At 36.7% G+C, this 21,258-nt stretch overlaps 1 protein-coding gene across 2 annotated transcripts in view; it reads right to left on the reverse strand.

Moving 5' to 3' along the window:
- Nucleotides 1–617: 617 nt before the first annotated feature.
- Nucleotides 618–21,258, reverse strand: part of SEH1L (SEH1 like nucleoporin) — a 29,032-nt gene continuing 8,391 nt past the window's right edge. Inside the window, exons 4-9 of one of the 2 annotated variants that reach the window (XM_008525302.2) lie at nt 17,776–17,987; nt 11,483–11,581; nt 6,514–6,654; nt 5,618–5,775; nt 4,115–4,265; nt 618–3,050 (exon numbers count right to left, since the gene is read on the reverse strand). In XM_008525302.2, coding sequence (XP_008523524.1) covers nt 3,038–3,050; nt 4,115–4,265; nt 5,618–5,775; nt 6,514–6,654; nt 11,483–11,581; nt 17,776–17,987 — 774 coding nt within the window. In that variant the 3' untranslated portion in view covers nt 618–3,037. The remainder of the gene's footprint in view (nt 3,051–4,114; nt 4,266–5,617; nt 5,776–6,513; nt 6,655–11,482; nt 11,582–17,775; nt 17,988–21,258) is intronic. The other variant, XM_008525301.2, reaches the window with a different exon arrangement.

Here is a 21,258-nt window from a genome sequence, read left to right on the forward strand (position 1 = left end):
TGGAATGCTAAAATGCTAACTTTACAAACAAAACATTTTAGTGATTATATGCAACAAAACTCAAAATGTTCCTTAAATTAAAATTAACACAATGTATCTTATCAGTTCTTTATCCTTTGCATGTTAATAAGCTCTAGGGGTATGACACTATTCGTAGGAAAGGTGTCTTTGAAAATTAGCTTATAAATTATAGACAATTATATCATTTATATGTGATTAACTGATAGACACATAAAATGCTGTTCAAATTACATCTCTCTCTAGCTCTGAAGGAAGTGAAATCCTTGACAAATCCTGAGAAAACTGAACTAAAAAGACTATTACTACCCCACAGTTTTAATCATTTTACCATAATTACTGTCAAGTATATTCTAATTTCAAATTTTAAAAGTATCATTTTAGAAAACAGTCTAATGTCATCTATTTAGATTGAAAGTCAACATGTGTCAGTTCTAGATGTCAGTCTACATACTGACTTTCTACCTTTTAAATAAATGTCATGCTTAGCCCCCCCTTTTTTTTATTTTTGTTTTTTAGTAACATGGTATTTTAAGGAGATATAAGCTTTACCAACTATCAAAGAGAATATATTCTATTCTTATAAAGCAACAGATTCATATCTTTAAAATATATTTTATTAAATAATCTACTTGGAGAATAATTACAAAAGCTTTAAACAGTAATTCCAAGTAGTGAACGGCAATTTTCTTTTTTAAAAAAAAAGACCAAACAGTCCACATTATATTTTGCTGCTTTATACACAGGAATGATTTATTTTACAAACTAGTCAGTTGTAACATTAGCCTGTAAAATTAAAACACATTTCTTAATATCTCAAAGGCAAAGTGAACCTTTTAATGATATGCTTTCATATTAACCAATATGACAAACCATAAGAAACTTAACACCAAGATAACAGTTCAAAATAAAATTTACAGAACAGGCACTTTGAAGTCAGCTACTGTGTATATCACAGTTAACATTACTTTGTACGCATCTCATTTCATCAAAGGTTATCGGACCAATGCAGTAAATGTTCCTTTGATGGAGAAGCACAAACACATTTAGGTTCCAAACACTGTGTTCTGGTTGTAACACATGCAAGACAAACCCTAAATTAGAAAAATCTTCTGAAAGAAAATGAAGAAAAACAAAAAGCAGCCAGGAATGAAAGCATTTACAAGCACTTGAATAAGGCCTTTAAGTGTTAAATCAGTGTTTTAAACCCCTTCATTCTCAGGTAAGGGATTAAGAGGCCGAGAGAGAGATCGTCTGCGAGGGTGAGGATACTGGAGGTTGGCAGTGTCAGCATCGCAAGAGTGCTCTACCAGAGGAGGAGGAGGAGGAGGAAGGAGCTGGGCATAACTGGACCATCTCGATCCAGCCCGTGGGGAATCCAGAGGGGGAAAGAAATACCTGAAACAATGAAGACAGGAACAAAACACCAAAACAAAACAAAACAACAGAAAAAAAAAAAAAAGAAAAAACAGAAGAAAAAGAGAAAAGTAGTAAATACAAAGAGAACCAAAGAGGAGAAACCACATGCTGGAAAAAAAAGCTTTAGTATATTCATGCCAAAACTAATAGAACATAATAGCAAAAATCAAGACCCTTACTCAAATCAAGCTTGCTTAAGCAAGTGTGGAAACTTGAAAGAAATACAATCTGTTAAACTTAAAATGTTAAAAAAATTATCAATATAAATGTTATAAAACAAGACATTAATTTTATAATTTAAAACATTTTCTAATCTCTCAGAAACATATTTGATGCTATCCTGTAAATTTACAAATCTAACAAGTTTTTTTCTTTATTTTAAGCAATGATTCATTTGTAGTAGCAGCAGGCACACAGTTTTTTAGTGTGTACATGATACTGAGAACCAATTCAAATATTTTCACACAGTATGGTCAGCTATTGCAACATACTTTCAAAGAAATACAATCCTTGAATATACTAAGCTGTTTTTCTGCAAAAACCTTAGAATAGTACAAAATTTTAATAAGTAAAAGGGCTCAAATAATATGTCCTATTGTTATTCTTCTGCCATTTTATAACTTACCCGTAACACTTATGCATTTTAGCAAACAAAGATTTACAGCTTTGTAATCAAGGTCAGAGTTCTAGAGGATATGAACTAAATGAAGCAGCCAACTAAATTAAGAAAATCCTGGGACATGGAATGTGGAGGTTAATGTGCATGCACAATTTTAGCAAAATTTTAACTGCTTCTCTTATGTATGTATCCAAATTTTTACTTGAAGGAAACTTTCAGCCATGGAATCACACCATAATAATACACAGCATATATTAGAAATGTTTATCTCTTAGTGAATATGAATTGAAAACTTACAAAGGTGTTTTCATTTTACTACCAAATTATAAATGAAGCAATACCAAAAGTTTACTTTAGCTACAAATTGTACAGTCAAATTACTTTCATTTTATTACTACTTCTCTCACTCCTTTACTAATATTTTTTAATATTACAAAGAAATGACAGTTGTACTGAATAATATCATGTATAAACCAATTCTACAAAAGGTAAACAAATTAGCACTCAAAACAATCTTTATGAAAAATAGTTAATCTTCAAATTAAAATTACAAAAATTCATCATTGTAGCTTCTTGTTTTAAAAAACAAATGAAATAAGCCTATACTCTCCAAATGGAATAAAGTGATAATTTCCCTCCTCCCAACTACTTGTAAGGATGGTAACAATCCCTTTAATTTTAAAACCCATGTTAGTTTCAGGAACTTTCAAAAAATTGTTTTGGTGACAATGTCTCAACAAAATTCCTCTCCATTTATATTTCAAAAGTTTCAAATAGTGTCAATAAACTGGCTAGTACAAAAAAAAATGATATACACTGTATTTTTAAAGGCCTTTTGGATTGCGTTTAGTAGTAAGCAGGCTGCTGGTGTATCTTGGGAGAGGTCAAACGGCGCGGGGAAGGGGAAAAGGAGCTCGCTTTCCATTCCTGTGTGCATGCAACAAGCAGCAAAACAGCAAAGTTACTCCAGTTAGCTGGTACTCAGCTGTGCTTTCTGTTAAAGGACATAATACAAATGGAGAAGGGAAAATGCATCACAGATCTAACACACACGGTTATCGGAACAATAAGAATACAGATCAAAACTTCAAAGCTCTTTCCAAAAAAGAATATGTAGTACAGATAGCAACCAAAAACCAGATTTTTTTTTTTTTTAATTAACAGTAGTAGCTTTTGCTTCATGAAATCATCTTTATAATCGGATATCTTCTATAGTAGCCTGAAATTGTTGATGCAAATACTGAAAACCTCAAAATCAAATACCAGGACTTCTTTATAAAAATATTAACAATATAAAAATAGTTTAAGAAATTTTAAATACAATTTTCTTCTTTTACTTAAGATGACAACAGGATAACCACAGGACAGTTTGTTAAGGCTGTGCTTTGAAGTTTCCTGAATCATGCCGAATTATTCACAAAGGCATATTAAAATAATTTTATTTTACAAATTCACATATTTGAAATTTGAATATGAAAACAAGAGGATGACTCTTTAGATCACATCAAACATTCTTTATTAAGATAATCTAATATGTTAAAAATTCTAAAAATCACGAACTCAGAATTTACCATTTCCTCTTAAAATCTCCATTAAAGTTTTAAACACACACACTTAACTCACCTTCTTCTACAAAGCGTTAGTTAATGTATTTTATTTTACTTAAAATTTCAGTTTGACCTGACTCAAAGGCTACACTACCAGCACTAACAACACACTGATGCTCATCTAGGACTAACATCCTTAGCATTACATTATCCCATATTTCCTCTCCATCTCATTACTGCAGAAGCAAAGTAAAATAAAGTTATAAACATTTCTGATAGACCATAAATTTCAGAATATAATTTAGTTTGTTAAATGGCCTCACAACGTGCCTATAAATATTATAATCAAGTAAGCCAAACACAGAGCTAACAAAAGTGAATTTTTAAACTCGTCATAATTAAGTGTGAATTTCTTCAATCTTAAAATCCATAAACTAACACACCATTAGTTATGACTACCAGAATGATTTAAAAAGAAGACAATTTCTAGTTTTCCCACAAAACAGCCTACCTGCCAACAGAAGATCCATTTAATGAATTTTGAAGATTTGGGATATTTGAACCTAGGGAAGGATTTGAGTTTCCCTGCTGAGAACTCCCATTGACAGGGCTCCCATTACCTTTCAAAATACCAGTACACTTCCAATTGTCCATATAATTAGCTGAAAGGAAAATGGTCAAATACATTAACATGATTAATATCCATGCTCAAGGGCACAAATCTGTGTTCACATCCTTAAACCAATTAAAGCAATGGGAGAGATCTATGGGCTACATTTCTCTCAGGATAAATGTTAAAGACATTTTTTAAATGAAATACATATATCTCAATTTTAACAATTTTTTTAAAGTTTTGAAAGAACTACTAATCTAAAAAACATAAAGCTTTCATCACCCACTTCCCTTCTTTAAAAGATAAATATTAACAGAGATAATTCTCTAAGCTACCATATTATCACATTTTGAAGTTAATATCAAAATAAATTCTTTGTCTTCATTACAATGAATTTCAATTACATGTATATGTAGGGTACTAGAGTTGCCTTCATGGTTATCCAAGTAAAAGTCATGTGGGTACCTAATGTCCTCAGAGATGGATGTAGGTAACAAAATCTCTGGGGTTTGAGTGGTTTATTCAACATGGCCTAAATCTTTAAATGCAAAATTGGTCACTGAAGACACTGAGCCCAGGAAACCCAAGTTAGGGGAGCCTACTGAGCTGGAGGTGGGTGGTCCTGACCAAAGCCCAGAGGTAGGAAAGGGCAGCAAAATTACAATGACAAAAGTAAGTTATAGGCTGGTTCTACCACAGCCTCAAACAGACCATGAGAGATTTGCTAACCTGCATTTTGGGAAACAATAGTGCTCTGGCTAAATAAACTAAACTATAATTTTGGATCCTAAGTATGGGACGCCATCCCCTAGAGTGGTGCACGGACCAAGGATACCTCTGCCCAGTGGACAAACATCCTGGAAAAGTAAAGACCACATACAGCAACCACAGTCAGTGTCGACTGACCAGAGTGAGCAGAGCTCAGCGTGGCATTTGCAACAAACTTTCAGAATCAACGGCCCCAAGATTCTTGGACTTTTGGGAGTTGTAGAGAAGTGGGGAAGATAATGGATTTTCTCTTACTAATGGCTGGTTGGCTAAAGCAGTTATTTAATAAGAGACGACTGTAGTCCTGTCTTGAGTCTGCAGAGCACTCACACAAGTTACACATATAGCAAACGCTGTATTTTTATTGGAAATACTGCATATTCTGTTAACAAATTAATTTTACTTTTAAAAGTGGCTCTGTTCCACATGGAAACTTAAAAAACAATTCAATTAGTCATTAACTGCTATGAGCTAAGTAAACTGATGATGGTGCAAAATAAAAATTAACGTGAGATATTAATTAAAAGTAACTGTAGAAAGATAATTTTTTTCAAAATATTTCAGAGTTTACACTTCTAAGTGAAAATTCTAAAGTGGCAACATAAAGCATCAATTCCTTCAGTGAAATCTTACCTTTCCACAGTCTTACACAGCCATCATCTCCTGAAGATGCTAACACTGTTCCTGTTATATTCCAACTCACTCGCCAGACCTGAGAGTTATGATTATCAAACTGAGCCACTATGTGGATTTCAAATTTTGTTGGCCCACCAGAGGAAGAAAGTTCTTTCCTGTTAATAAAAAAAACGTTAATAAAAAAATTTTCCTAAGGAATTCTGAGGAAAGTTTTAATAAATAAATATATTTACTTATTTTATAATTTATTTTACAATATTATTTTATAATAATGGACACATCTATGCCATCCTCAAACCCCCATTAGCTCATTGAGAGCTGGACCATGTCACTTTCATTTGACTCCCCAGGACCTGGCATGATCTTACTACATAAATGATATTCACTAACTGTTTCATAGAAGAAAGAAACAACAAAAGAGAACTTTATTCCCCAAAACATGGTAGAGGAATAAAAGAGATGATGATAATTAATTTTGAAAGGAAAACAGTAAGAAGAGAAGAATAGGAGGAGAGAAGAAGGAAAAAAGGAAAGAAAAAGAACTGAAACTCATAATTCAAAATTAAAGCTAAATTGGTTACTCAAGAATGTTCCTATGCTAACAATTTTCCCAAAGTAGACTGCCATCTCTTATTCATTCAAACATTTATGGAATACCAATTATATTCAGAGGATCCAACTGTTACTAGTATGAGTCTAACTAAAACACAATTAAGAAAATATACATCTCCTCTCCACTCATCCTCGATCCCCCAAAGTCATATATTTCTAGGTAAAATGTTCATTACAGTATCCACTCTTCAGATCACAGTTGCCTCTACTCTCTCCTCCATAAACGACAATAATCAAGAGTTAAGAGCACTTGCAAATTAGTAAGTGTTTCAAAAACTCACCTCACAGGCTTTAAAGTAAAAATTCTCACATCTTTAGTTGCTATAGCTAGAATATGGAAAGATCTTCCCAAGTTCGGAGCAAATGAAATATCATGGACAGGATCTGTGACTGTCATGAGGGTTTCAGCTTTTGCATATTTCCTAATGAAAAAACAAACAATTTACATTAAAAATTTCAGAAATAAAATTTTTTTAAAGCCACATGTCGAGGTACCTCAATTTTTTTCATATTGCTCACAATGAAATATAGTCATGTGTCACTAAATGACAGGGATACCTTCTGAGCAATGTGTCATTAGATGATATCACGGTTGTGTGAACAGGATCGAGTGTACCAAAGGGGAACAAAACCAGCCACCCCAAAATGTGTCTCTATAACATGAAGATTATTTTAGGCTGTTTTTTTTTTTTTTTTTTTGAGGAAGATTAGCCCTGAGCTAACTGCTGCCAATACTCCTCTTTTTGCTGAGGAAGACTGGCCCTTAGCTAACATCCATGCCCATCTTCCTCTACTTTATATGTGGGATGCCTACCACAGCATGGCGTGCCAAGAGATGCCATGTCCGCACCCGGGATCCGAACAGGCAAACCCCAGGCCGCCAGAGCAGAACGTGCGCACTTAAGCGCTGTGCCACCAGGCCGGCCCCTAGGCTGCTTATTTTTAAGAAACAAAATATTTAGAAAGTTTTTCTTGTTATCTCCCCCTTAACTGCCTAAAAGAATTCAGACTAAAAAAAAACACCTGTCTCAGGAAGGGAACTATCACCTTAGCATAACATGAACTAGGTGGTAGAAAGGAAGGAACTTAGAAAAACCTGTTTGTTGGGCTCCCCTCTGTGTTCTCTTATTTCCATGTAGCCAAACACTTGTTTTCTAAATGTTTGCTCCTTTTCACCAACCTGTGAATTGCTTCCTTCCTTCTGAAGTCCTTGACTCTCCCCATCCCCAACATCTTCTTTTGCCTCTAGCTGAGGATGGTATTTAGGCGAGGGCTTCAGCAATTTTGGTGAGTTACTTGGTTTTCCTAGGTTTCTCCAATGTGTATATGTCATGAACCTTTTCTTCACTTTTCTCCTGTTAATCTGTCTCATGTCAATTTAACTATTAGCCTAGCCAGAAGAACCCTAAAGGGTAGAGGAAAATTTCTTCCTCCCCTACAGCTCTTACATAAACCTAGACGGATTGCCTACTACATACCTAGGCTATATGATACCCATCTTACGGGACAACCACCATATATGCAGTCCACTGTTGATTGAGACATCATTAGACAATGCATCACTGCAGAGTTTACCTCTGCGGTATGTAGTATGGCCAAGGCCTAACCCCTAGAACCTGTGAATGTGACCTAATTTGGAAAAATGGTCTTTGCAGATGTAATTAAGGGTCTCAGAATGAGATCATCTTGGATTTAGCCTAGGCCTTAGAAAAGACAGAAAAGGAGAAACAGAGACACAGAATGGGGCCATGTGAAGGCAGAGATTAGAGTTATGCTGCCACAAGCCAAGGAACTCCTTGAGCCACTAGAAGCTTGAGGAGACCAGGTAGGATTTCAGAAGCAGCACAGCCCTCGCAGCACCCTGATTTCAGATTTCTGGGCCCAGAACTGAGAGAGAATCAATTCCTGTTTTGTTAGGCCCCCAGTCTGTAGTAAGTTGTTACAGCAGCCTAGGAAACTGATAGAACCTCCTGGGTTTCTTCTTTTGATTTTTTAAGTTTGGCTTAAAACAGTTTCACAAAATTAACTAGAACGAGATCTTGACTTTAGCCATTAATATCTTTTTTAAGAAAAGGGTAACTGAATTTCCTAAGTATTTGAATGTAAATAAAAAAGTTAACCTGATAACAGGAGGAATTGAGTTTTTTTAATGCTGATAAAAGAAGCTATGCCAAAGTCTATTTTATCCTTACAATTCTATTTCTGTATCTGCAAATGGAGACTAAGAAGATAATGAAGGAGACGACAAATCAGAGTTTTCTATTATGTTTTTCTATGTCTTCAACTAAGTATTAGGGACAGAACTGAAGCACATAACCCTGAGTACTAGAGAGGGGGTTAGAGCAATGTCCTTATCTCATCCTTCCACCACCCTCCCCGGAAATATTGGTGTTCCTAGCATTCTATATTTAGCATTCTTTACACCCCAACAATCTTTCAGAATTATCTCCAAGCTAGTGTGCCTCAAGGTTCTCTCCTTGACCTCTTCCATTCTATATGATCACTGTGAGCAGTCTCATCCACACCTTTGCTTCTAACACTGTGGTCCTGACCCCTATATTTGACCTTAGTCTAGTCATTTTACTTTGTTAGTCTGTTTGTTCATGTGTAAAATTGTAATAATATAAAAGCTGCCTATCCTATTGATAAGGTGGTTGTTAGGATTCAAATTTTATAATATATGTGAAAGTGCCCTGTAACCAATATAAATGCACAGCACTTGTATTATCATTGTCAACGCCAGGTCTGCCTTAATACTTTATTCACCAATAAAAATAAAAATATCCAATATTGGTTAATTTGACAAATGCTTCCTGTGTATTAAATGGTGTTACTACTTACATTAGGTATTAAGAACTGGATGCTACATAGTCGTCTATCACATATCCTCCATGTAAACAAGTTTACTCTAAATAAGAACCTTCAACAACTCTTACCTCAAAGAACCAGACCAAGAGATCCAAAAATAGGTAAACTGAAAAGGTCTGATAATTTCATGTCAATCCCACACACACATGCAGACACTGTTACCTACTCAATGCCCCTTCCCCTTCATTCTAGATGCAGAAAATGCCTGACACTTGCTATCTGACTCCCTTGCAACTAACATATGGATGAGTGACCCAATTCTGGCTAGCAGGATCTGATGATAAACCTCCTAAGATGCTTCTACAAAAGCTTTTCTCTCTCTAATATAAAAAGTCACATGAAAGGAAATGCCCTTCTTTATATCTGCATGTGAAACCTGGAACTGCTCTTGTGATGCTAAGAGGGAGCTGTCACCAATACACTCAGAATGACAGCAGAAAATGGAAAATACTAAGGCCCTTGATGTGATCACCGAGCAACTTAACTAACACCAGAATTGATCCACCACCAAGTTTCTTGTTATATGAGATAATAGAAGGGATCTAGCCCTTAATCTAGATTTATTCTGCTGGCTAAGGGAGTCATAAGCAACCTCGAATTACCTTTATAACTGGATTCTTTTAAGTACTTATGTATTTCTATCTCCCCTGTATTTACTTCCAGAACCAACTACAAGTTCTTTATCCTTCTACTAAAATCTTATTTATGAAGTACTTTTTTATTTTCCAAGTTTTAGAAATGGTCCATCTGTTAAGTTTTAGATTTATGATTCCATATTCATTCTGCTCAGCTAAGGCTGAAATTAACAACATTAACTCTTCACGAAGCCTCTTTAAAATGTACTCTTAATGTGTTCCTAGCTTTTTTAGCTTAAAGGCTATGAAAACTTCACAAGGTTGTAGAGGAGGGTTCCTATCTTCTAGAATTGTGCTAGCCAATACAGCAGCCACTAGCCACATGTGCCTATTTCAATTTAAATGGATAAAAATTAACAAATTCAGCTCCTCAGCTGCAAGAGCCACATTTCAAGTTTCAATAGTCTCATGTGGCTTAATGGCCCCTGCATTAGAAGGCACAGATACAGACCATTTCCATCATCGCAGCAAGTCTACTGAACAGCACCGTTGTAGACAGAGCCTCTCTGACGCAAACATGAATCTAGGAAGGTAGAAGGCAGGTATAAGAACCCCTTAAAAACACAAGTAGCAACATTCTGAATTGCGGAGCCAACAGGAATGACACGAGTTCTCTTCTGCTTCTGGCCCTACCCAATATCTAACTACCACACCCAAGAATTTTGTCTAGCATGTGTGAAACCCACCTGATCACCTGATGGGTGTTCTTTTCTCCCATAAGACTCAAAGTACATCTCTGACACAGTGCTCATGGCCCTCACAGGTGTTGCAGATATCTCAACGTGACCAAAATTAAACTTTTCTTCACATGTTGCTACACTTTACCCAAATATGCCCTGTTTCCAGAGTTCCTTATCTCAAGAAATCACACATTATCCATCGAACTATTAAGCCATAACCTTGAAAATCATCCTGATAGCTCCCCTTTTTCTTCTTCACCTCCCACACCCAATCACCGGATCCTACTGATACCACTTCGTACATTATTCTCAAATTATCCACTTCTCTCCATCCCCACTGCCACTACTCTATTCCAAAGCCACTATGATCTCCTACCTGGACTATTATAACAGCATCCTAGCCCTGAATCCACTCATGTTCCCCTCCAAATACTTTCTACACCTATAGAAGAGTTAAACTACCTTCTGATCCTGTTCTTCCCTAACTTAAAAATCTTTCAATGACTTCACATTACCCTTAAGATAAAATACAAACACTGAACGCTAGGTCTTGCAGATATGAGTCGTGCATATTTCTCACTACACTCCCTTTTGCCTATTATCTTCCAACTACAGTAAAAATATATTGGCTCTCTCTTTTTCACGGGCCTCATTACTTATTACCACATGCGGTTTCCCACTTGGAATGCTTTTGCCTCTTTATTTGGCTAACTTCACTCATCCTATAGGTCCTCTTCTGGGTGACCCTTCCTGGCCCTTTAAACTAGATTAGGTCCCTCCAGGTATAAACTCTTAACTCCCTGATTCTCCCAGTTTATAAAATTCATCACCATTTTTTACCACTTTTTTGTTTACCCTGCAAGATGGTATATACTGGGAGATCAATTACCTTCTCCTCTGTATCGTTCAATTCTATATTATCAGAGCCTAGCACAGAACTTGGCATAGCATAAGAAATCAGTAAATATGTCATGAATAATGCATAATTCAGTTAATGAATAAAGCAATAACATTTTAAAAATTTAAATGTAATTTGAAACAATAATCAAAACCAAAGCAGTACTGACCTGGTGTTTTCATTATATTCGAAAATCTGAACCTTGGCCATTGCATTTGGACTACTGTCATCACTTCCTACGGCTATCATGGGGGAATGAGCACGAGAGCTAGAAATGAAGAGTGAAAACTATTTTACATAGTGATAAAATTAATACATGTAATTCAGAGAATTAAAAAATACTGTCACCAAGCAGATCTACAATCCACAAGTCAGATGTCACTACTGTGACAACTAGATCCCTGCCATACATCCGTCACAGCCACACCTTGTGAAGGTGTGCCCTGGAGAATGCTCAGCGTGAGGATGGAGGATACCATCATTTTGCATTGTTTTTACCACATTTTCTTATAGCTGAGATAGAAGGTAGCTCTTTTCCCAAAAGAAAAGTTTTCAAGCATTCAACAGACTAAAAAAAGACACCTAAGGGGTCATAGAATTTTTCCTCCTGAAAGATTTAGTCACTAACTATGGAATGAAAAGTTAACACTATGGTGACCAAATTCATGACAAAAAGATTTTAAGTGCTTTGTACAAAAAAGGAAGAAACCGTGATGGAAGGAGGAAAATTAGAAAACGACCACCCTTCAGGAAGGCATGCTCCCCACATGTCATTCTCCTTTCTAGACTCACGTGTGGTCAACTTCATCTTGAAAAAGCAAAAGATAAGTAATAAGAGAATGAACTCTACTGAAGTGAACTCTAGGTTAAATGACTTTTATCTTTCTGTACCTAATTACCTAGATACTGATTTCCTTTGCCTCCCTCATCCAGATTAAGTAATATCTCTATGAACATGACATAGAGCCTTATTTAACCTCTGACCTTGATGTCGTGATGTGTCAACCCTTGAAGCTAAAAACAAAATGTGATAGTTAAAAAAAAAGATTTACTTCTTTATTACTAAAGCTTTATTAGCAAAGCTTCTAATAATGAAATCAAATCACCTAGTATAACAAAAATACTAGGTAAACTGCAAAGTGCTACAGTAATAAAATAAAATTATCAGTTATTTACAATTGTTAGCCAAAGAGATGTAAATTCAACAGTAGTTTCTATATCTCATAAACTTTTTTTCCTTGTTCTATAAAGTTTTCTCCTAAACAAAGAGGACCCAAAGTACATTTACAGTAACATATTCTAAAATAACTAAAAACATAAATCTTGTAAAAAAACATTTTTAAATCAAATTATAAAACATCCAGATAACAACCGATGAGAAAATTACCTCATGTGTACATTCAAAAATAAGATGTTCACATTTAAACTTTTTTCTAAATATGACTCACAACTAAACAGTGAGAAAAACCATCCAGCTTTCTGACCAAATACAAACCGATTACCTGCATCTCTTTTCTCTTTCCCACACCTCCAAAGACTCCATGGAAATGCTGAAAGAATAATACCATAACATTGCTACAAATAAGAAACCAAGAAATTTGAAGGAATTCCAGGAACACAGGAAACAGAAAGGGATCCGACTGACAGAGAAAATGCAAAAGGAAAAAGAGCCCATATCACTATCAGTCTGCAGGAAATTCCAGAAGCTCCAACCTCCAATCAATAAATGCAAAGTACAGGGATGAGCCATGGGGCGATCATGAAGTGATTCACTTAAAGAACCGCAATCAGAAGACTCCATGGCTGGCAACCGACACAGCTTGAGGCTAAAGTAAGCCTGAGGAAGGATCCTGGTGAGATGATTAGAGCTTGAAAGAGGAGAGGTAAGAACTTGAAATAAAGTAGTACTCCAAAACCGGCAAGGAGAGGAACGAGGAGGAAGGAAATACACTGAAGTGCTCTATCCCCAAAGTCAAGTCCTGCTTACTTTGGCAGTTTGGGGGTACTCCAGCCTGCCAGCTCGCTCTTGGTCTACATGCCCTACAAGGAAGTCCTGCCAACCCATTCCACCTTAGAGGAAATTCAGCCAGCCCCTAGGTAAGAGAGTGAGCTGTTCAGAAAACAGAGCACCTAACGGGAGAAAAACACCAGTATCAGTTTTCTCTACTAGCCCTAATAATCTCTTGTTCATAAATACAAACAGATAAACACTAACATACACTTAAGGAAAACAAGGAGCATGAAAGGTAAAGATCAAGGTATACAAACAGATGTTTGAGAAAATAGCACAACAAATTCTCATCATATGCAGATTCTATATTTGTAAACAGACCTACTTGCTAAAATTTATTTGTAACCCCAAAAATCCAGTGTTTGGGGCTTTCAGTCATTCATAGACATGCCGGCAGTGGCTCTGCAAAAAATGTGAGTTACCTGACATACTTGTTCCTGACACTGAGGTCGAGTAAGCTGAGGCTCTGCCTTCTTATTTCAGCTCTCATCAGAAAACAAGTGTCTGTTTTGCACTCTACTTACCACCATGTTTTTTTTCATTTTTGGGCTTTGTGTTGGTGATTTCGCAGTTTAAAATGGCCCCCAAGCATAGTGCTGAAGTGCTATCTAGTGTTTCTAAGCACAAGGCTGTGATGTGCCTTATGGAGAAAATACTTCTATTAAATAAAAGCTTATTAAGGCAAGTGTTTTAATGCTGTTGGCTGAGGTCAGGGTTAATGAGTCAGCAATACTAAATAAGGTGTCTTTAAACAGCAACATATGTAAAACAAGGTTAAGTATTGATCAGTTGACAAAAATGTGATCAAAGCCTCATGGTAACCTAATCCTATATTTCCCCAAGGAGCAATGGTTCAGTACTAGCTAATTCGGTGTTTGTGGCAACTTCATCGAACATAACTACTGCAAATAAGGAGACCTGACTGTAATTCAGGAAAGATTCACAAATTTTAAAATATTTTAATTAGGATCCTCAGAGAAACACTGTATGTAAGAAAAACTGACTGGTATAAAAAAGGAATAATCAAAGAAAAAGAAAGACTTCTCAACAATTAAAAATGACTGCCACTCCCTGTCCCCACCCCAAATTAATGGATGGGATACAATGTACACCTGGAGAACAAGTTGGATATCTAGAAGACAGAGTACTAAATCTCCAATTTTAAAGAAATGGAGAGTAAATCCAGGAATAATCAAGTATGAGTTCTGGAAAGACATAACAGATGGAATAGATGAGAATAAATTATCAAATTATCAAGATATTCCAACCAAGAACCTTCATCTTGAAAGGGACCAGTAACATCAAGCAGGATGAATCAAAAAAAGACCAACAACACCTAACAGTATAGGTCTAGATTTAGTTCAAAATAATCCATTTTGGTGGAGCCGGCCTGGTAGTGCAGTGGTTAAGTGCACACATTCCGCTTTGGCGGCCTGGGGTTCGCCAGTTCAGATTCTGGGTGCGGACATGGCACCGCTTGGCAGGCCATGCCCTGGCAGGCATCCCACATATAAAGTAGAGGTGGGCATGGATGTTAGCTCAGGGTCAGTCTTCCTCAGCAAAAAGAGGAGGATTGGCAGCAGATGTTAGCTCAGGGCTAATCTTCCTCAAAAGAAAGAAAAAAATCCATTTTAGGGGATTGTGAGGCATAGAGATGAAATAAGAGAACTCTGAGTTATTGTAGCTGGGTGATGAATATGTGAGGGTTAGTCTATTGTAGTTTTATTATTACTTTTGGTTTATTTGAAACATTCCCTAATAAAAAAATGTTTTAAAAGAAAAAATACCTAGAAACATCCTGGCTAAATTTTATAATTCTACTACCTCAAACCATACAAAGCAATTCCAGGAGGTTTAATGATCTAAATGTGAACGGCAAAACCAAAAACCTTTCAGAATACACTAGACAACCTCAAGGTGGGGAAGAAGTTCTCAAATAAAACCAGAAAAGCACTCTAACAGTAAAGTAAAGACTGATAAATCTGGCTACATTAAAATTCAGAACTTTCTGCTGACTATCAAAAGTCATCATAGTGTTAAAATGACAAACCACAATAACTAGGAGAATATACTTGCAACAGAGCTCAAAGTAGTAAGACAAAATTCTGAAAACTTCCAGAAAGAACAGGCTACCTACAAAAGAACCAGCATCAGACTGACCTCAAACTTCTCATTAACAACACCTAAAGTTAAAAAAGTTCAAGAATATCTTTGAAATTCTTACATTTGGAACTTAAAACTCTAAAACTAGCCAAACTACAACTAAGCATGGGGTAAAATTAAGACATTTTCAGGTATGCTAGAATTTTGCCATCCATCTCATACAGAAAAAAAATTACTTTAAGAGGTGCGCCACCAAAATGAACAAAAAAAAAATCTAAAGACAACACGTGATAAGAAAATTGTGACAGTCAAGATAATCCATAAGTAGAGGAATCAAGAAAGAAAAGGGAGAGTCCTTCAGAAGGTAACACCAGCTTTCTGCCTGAACAACGGTTTTCAGGAAACAGAAATTTTCATCTGCATCTACAATGAATATTTAATCTAATAGTGTAAATTTGGTTGCTACTTAATTTTTAGAAGCAACTTGTAGTCAAAAGATAAAATACATATATATGTATTAAATGTTATCAGAATGTAAATATAAATATTGTAAACCTTGCCAATATATAAGCAATATAGCAAAATATTCGGAAATGGAACAGTGAATGTGACGTAGAAGCAAAAGTTAATTTCCTCTTTTTTAAGAGAGGTGAGGCAAAATATAGTCTAAAAATTGACAAATCAATAAGTAGAGACATAAATATATGATAATTATCAACATAACTGAAACAACTATCGACCTTATCACAAATAAGTTATCTATCTAGTTACACCGTGGGAAGCGGAAAGCTTGGTAAATGTACCAAATTCATCTTTCATATAGCGAGTACAGATACTGTTTAAAGATAACAGAGCAAGCACCAGAGGTATAAGTAAATCATTTAAAAATGTGATGGCCACTACCAGAACTAAAATCTAAAAACAGAACTGTTAACAACATTTGTTTTTAGCGGGTAGGGGAACTTTTACCTTTCATTTTGTACTCTTTCAGATTGGAATTTTTTTCTTTGCCAAGTGATTCATTATTCTTATAATTTTTTAAAATAGTTTAATAAAAGGCAACTATGGTATAGCCACAGAATCACACTCTACAGAGCAGGTAAAGGAATGAGGCAAAACTAGATATACTAACACATGACAAAATGCCCACAACGTATCTGTAAGTGAAAAAGGCAAACTGCAAGGAAGAAAAATGTATGTCTATACACGGTGTGTGCTGTCTGTCTACTTGTACATGACAGTAGATATCTGGGTGTATTTACATAGACCTGTGTTTATAAATACATTAAATAATTATTTGTATAGGCATGGAAAAAGCCAAGAAGGTGCACACCAAAACAGTTACAATGGTTGGCTTCTTCTGTGGAGTAGAAACAGGAGGATAAGAGGGGCCAGTCTGGTGGTATAGTGGTTAAGTTCAGGGCACTCTGATTCAGTGGTCCAGGGTTCACGGGTTCAGATCCAGGGTGCAGACCTACACTGCTTGTCAAGCCACACTGTGGTGGTGACCCACATACAAAATAGAGGAGGATTAGCACAGATGGTAGTTCAGGGTCAGTCTTTCTCAAGCAAAAAGAGGAGGACTGGCAAGAAATGTTAGCTCAGGGCCAATCTTCCTCACCAAAAAAAATAAATAAATAAATACGGGGACAAAAGATACGACTAGGTGATGAAGGAAGAATTTTTATTCTACATAATATATATATTTTTAAAATAACTAACATGGGGGCCAGCCCCGTGGCCGAGTGGTTAAGTTCTTGTGCTCCGCTGCAGGCGGCCCAGTGTTTCGTCAGTTTGAATCCTGGGTGTGGACATGGCACCACTCATCGAGTCATGCTGAGGCAGCGTCCCATATGCCACAGCTAGAAGGACCCACAACTAAGAATATGCAACTATGTACTGGGGGGCTTTGAGGAGAAAAAGGAAAAAATAAAATCTTAAAAAAATAAATAAATAAAAATAAAAAATAAAATAAAATAACTAACATGACCACTGAAGAAAAGCATTTTTAAGAAAATAAACCATCATGGGCTGGCCCTGTGGCCGAGTGGTTAAGTTCGCGCACTCCACTGCAGGCAGCCCAGTGTCTTGTTGGTTGGAATCCTGGGCACAGACACGGCCCTGCTCATCAAACCACGCTGAGGCAGCGTCCCACATGCCGCAACTAGAAGGACCCACAACAAAGAATATACAACTATGTACTAGGGGGGGCTTTGGGGAGAAAAAGGAAAAAAATAAAATCTTTAAAAAAAAAAAAAGAAAGAAAAGAAACCATTAAAGCTTAGTTTAAAAATTACTAATTTGTTTTACTATGATTACATTATCAAAGGTTTGAGGTGTAAGCTTACCTTGAAGGGTTCCAAGAAATACAACTACAGCTTAGCTTACATGAGATCTCGTGCTGCAGAGACCACTGGCTGAGATTCATGACATCTGGTGCCTCATATATTCTTACTATACCATCTGCTGAACAGGTTGCTAACATAAGACCCATATGCTTGGGAGCAAATTTCACATCGGTAACAGATGTTCTGCTATCCACTAGAGTTGTCCTCTTAACCTGAAAAAAAAATTAACAATTTAAATTATATACAAAAAGAAAGGATGGTAAAGTAGAAAGAATACAGGCTCTCAAAACCACATAGAACTCCTCTGCTGTTTACTAGGTACACAACCTTGAACAAGAAAGCACTTGGCAAAATACCACAAACACAGCTGGCAAACAGTGACAAATTAGTGACCTGTAACTAATTACTCCCTTCAAGGCAGAAGAAATTTGGCCTTAGGCTATCTAACTTTATTAAATTAAAGCAGACTGGTCACTAAACCAAAAATGTTAGAATTGAATTAAATGAATTAAGATTCTTTAAGTAAAATGGAAGGCACACAACTTCTTCCGTCAAGCATAAATGTCAGTTAACCCAGGAACCCAAGGCTGCCGAGGTGGAGCCCATGAATTTAACCACTACACCACTGGCCAGCCCTGCCTATCCACTTTTAAGAGCAGGCATTTAGGGGCCAGCCTCGGTGGCCTAGTAGGTAAGTTTGGCACATTCTGCTTCAATGGTGTGGGTTCAATCCCAGGTGCAGACCTACACAACTTGTCCATCAGTAGCGATGCTGTGACGGCAGTTCACATACAAAACAGAGGAAGACTGGAAGGGGATGTTAGCTCGAGCAAATCTTCCTTGGTCAAAAAAAAAGAAAAAAAAGGAGTAGCCATTTAGTAGAGGCCAAGAGAATGGTATGAAGCTGGCGCTGTGATAATCAGAGAATTCCAACATAGCATTTACAAACTATTTTTTGGCACCTAGATAAGATGATTTTTGATGGAAAAACATCCATAGAATTTAGAAATCAATGGTTTAGTACCTAATGGTTACCAAAATATTTCTTAACAGTCTCAATATTAAAAGAATATCCCATAAACTTCAAAGATAGCATCTTTGCAAACTTCTGTCTTCAAACACAAACGAATAGTTAATACCAACACAAATGCTGAAATATTGAATGTATTGAGAGTTGATTTAACTAAATACAAATAAATATATCTTTAAGTTCAAACAAAAATCCTTTACATGCTACCACTCCTAAACTCAACCTACAGTATACTAACTGATCCATCTCAGACTGACTGCTAGAAAAATCCCTTCTATTCTATAAATTTCCTTTCTCTCCCACCCTTAAGCAGTTGTTTGCCTTAGGGAGGCCCTAGTGCAAAGGCAATAAAACCAACACTTTCCATCACTAAAAACAGAATTGTAAAACAATATGAATAGCATGCAAGCTACAAACCTACAGTAATTAAAACAGTATGGTATTGGCCTAAGGAGAGACATACAGACCAGTGGAATACAACAGAGTCCAGAAATAAACCCTCCATATGTGGTCAATTGATTTTTCAATGAGGGTGCCAAGACCACTCAATGGGGAAAGGACAGTCTGTTCAAAAAAAGGTGCCGTGGGTGCCAGCCCCGTGGCCGAGTGGTTAAGTTCACGCACTCCACTTTGGCGGCCCAGGGTTTCGCCAGTTTGGATCCTGGGTGCGGACATGGCACCACTTAGGCCACATTGAGGTGGCGTCCCACATATCACAACTAGAAGGACCCACAACTGAAAAAATATACAACTATGTACTTGGGGGATTTGGGGAGAAAAAGCAGGGGGAAAAAAAAAAAGATTGGCAGCAGTTGTTAGCTCAGGTGCCAATCCTAAAAGAAAATTTAAATTAAATTAAAAAAAAAAAGGTGCCGAGAAAACTAGATATCAACATGCAAAAAAATGAAATTGGACCCTTACTTCACAACATATACAGAAATTAACTCAAAATGAATCAAAGACCTAAATGTAAGAGCTAAAATTGCAATACTCTTAAAAGAAAACTTTGGGGAAAGTCTTCAGGACATTGGATTTGGCAATGATTTCTTGAATATGACACCAAAAACACAGGAAACCAAAGAAAAAACAGATAAACTAGACTCCATGAAAATTTTAAAATTTTGTTCATCAAAGGACACTATCAAGAGAGTGAAAAAGTGGGGGCCAGCCCAGGAGTGCAGCGGTTAAGTTCACATGTTCCACTTTGGCAGCCTGGGGTTCACCAGTTCGCATCTCAGGTGCAGACCTACACACGGCTTGTCAAGCCATGCTGTGGCAGGCATCCACATATAAAGTAGGGGAAGACGGGCACAGATGTTAGCTCAGGGCCAGTCTTCCACAGCAAAGAGGGAAGGACTGGTGGCAGATGTTAGCTCAGGGCTAATCTTCCTAAAAAAAAAAATTAAGAAGAGAATGGAAAGGTTAACTCGCAGAAGGGGTGAGAAGTATTTGCAAATCATATATCTGATAAGGGGTTAATATCCAGAAGACATAAAGAACTCCTACAACTAAACAACAAAAAACCAAAGAACTGGAAAAAAGGGCAAAGGACTTGAACAGACATTTCCCTAAAGCAAATATACAAATGACCAATTAGCACATAAAAAGATGTTCGATGTCATAAATCATTAGGGAAATGCAAATCAAAACCACAAAGACACATCACTTCACACCCACTAGGATAGCTATATTTGAAAAACAGAAAATAACCAACTGGCCAGGATGTAGAGAAACTGGAGCTCTCATGCATTGCTGGTGGGAATATAAAATAGTGCAGCCACTGTGGAAAACAGTTTAGCAGTTCCTCAAAAAGCTAAACACAGAGGGGCCGACCCTGTGGCCGAGTGGTTGAGTTCCCACGCCCTGCTTCAGCGGCCCAGGGTTTTGCCGGTTCAGATCCTGGGCGTGGACATGGCACCGCTCATCAAGCCATGCTGAGGCAGCATCCCGCATGCCACAACTAGAAGGACCCACAACTAAAGATACACAACTATGTACCAGGGGGCTTTGAGGAGAAAAAGGAAAAATAAAATCTTTAAAAAAAAAAAGTTAAATACAGAACTACCACACGAGCCAGCAATTCCACTCCTAGGTATATACGCAAAATAACTGAACACAAGGTATCTAATACACCAATACTCACAGCAGCATTATTTACAATAGCTAAAAGGTGGAAACAACCCAACTGTCCTCCATAGATGAATGGATAAACAAAACATGCATATATATACAACAGCGTGTTATTGAGCCATAAAAGGAATGAAGTTGATATAGGCTACAACATGGATAGATCTTGAAAACATTCTGTTTAGTGAAATAAGCCCAACACAGGACAACTACCGCATGATTCCATTTACATGAGGTATCTAGAGTAGTCAAATTCACAGAAACAGAAAGTAGAATAGAGGTTACCAGGGGCTGGGGGAGGGGGAAGGAGGAAGCACTATTTAATG

Source organism: Equus przewalskii, chromosome 7, assembly GCF_037783145.1.
Source record: "Equus przewalskii isolate Varuska chromosome 7, EquPr2, whole genome shotgun sequence".
Lineage (NCBI taxonomy): Eukaryota > Metazoa > Chordata > Mammalia > Perissodactyla > Equidae > Equus > Equus przewalskii.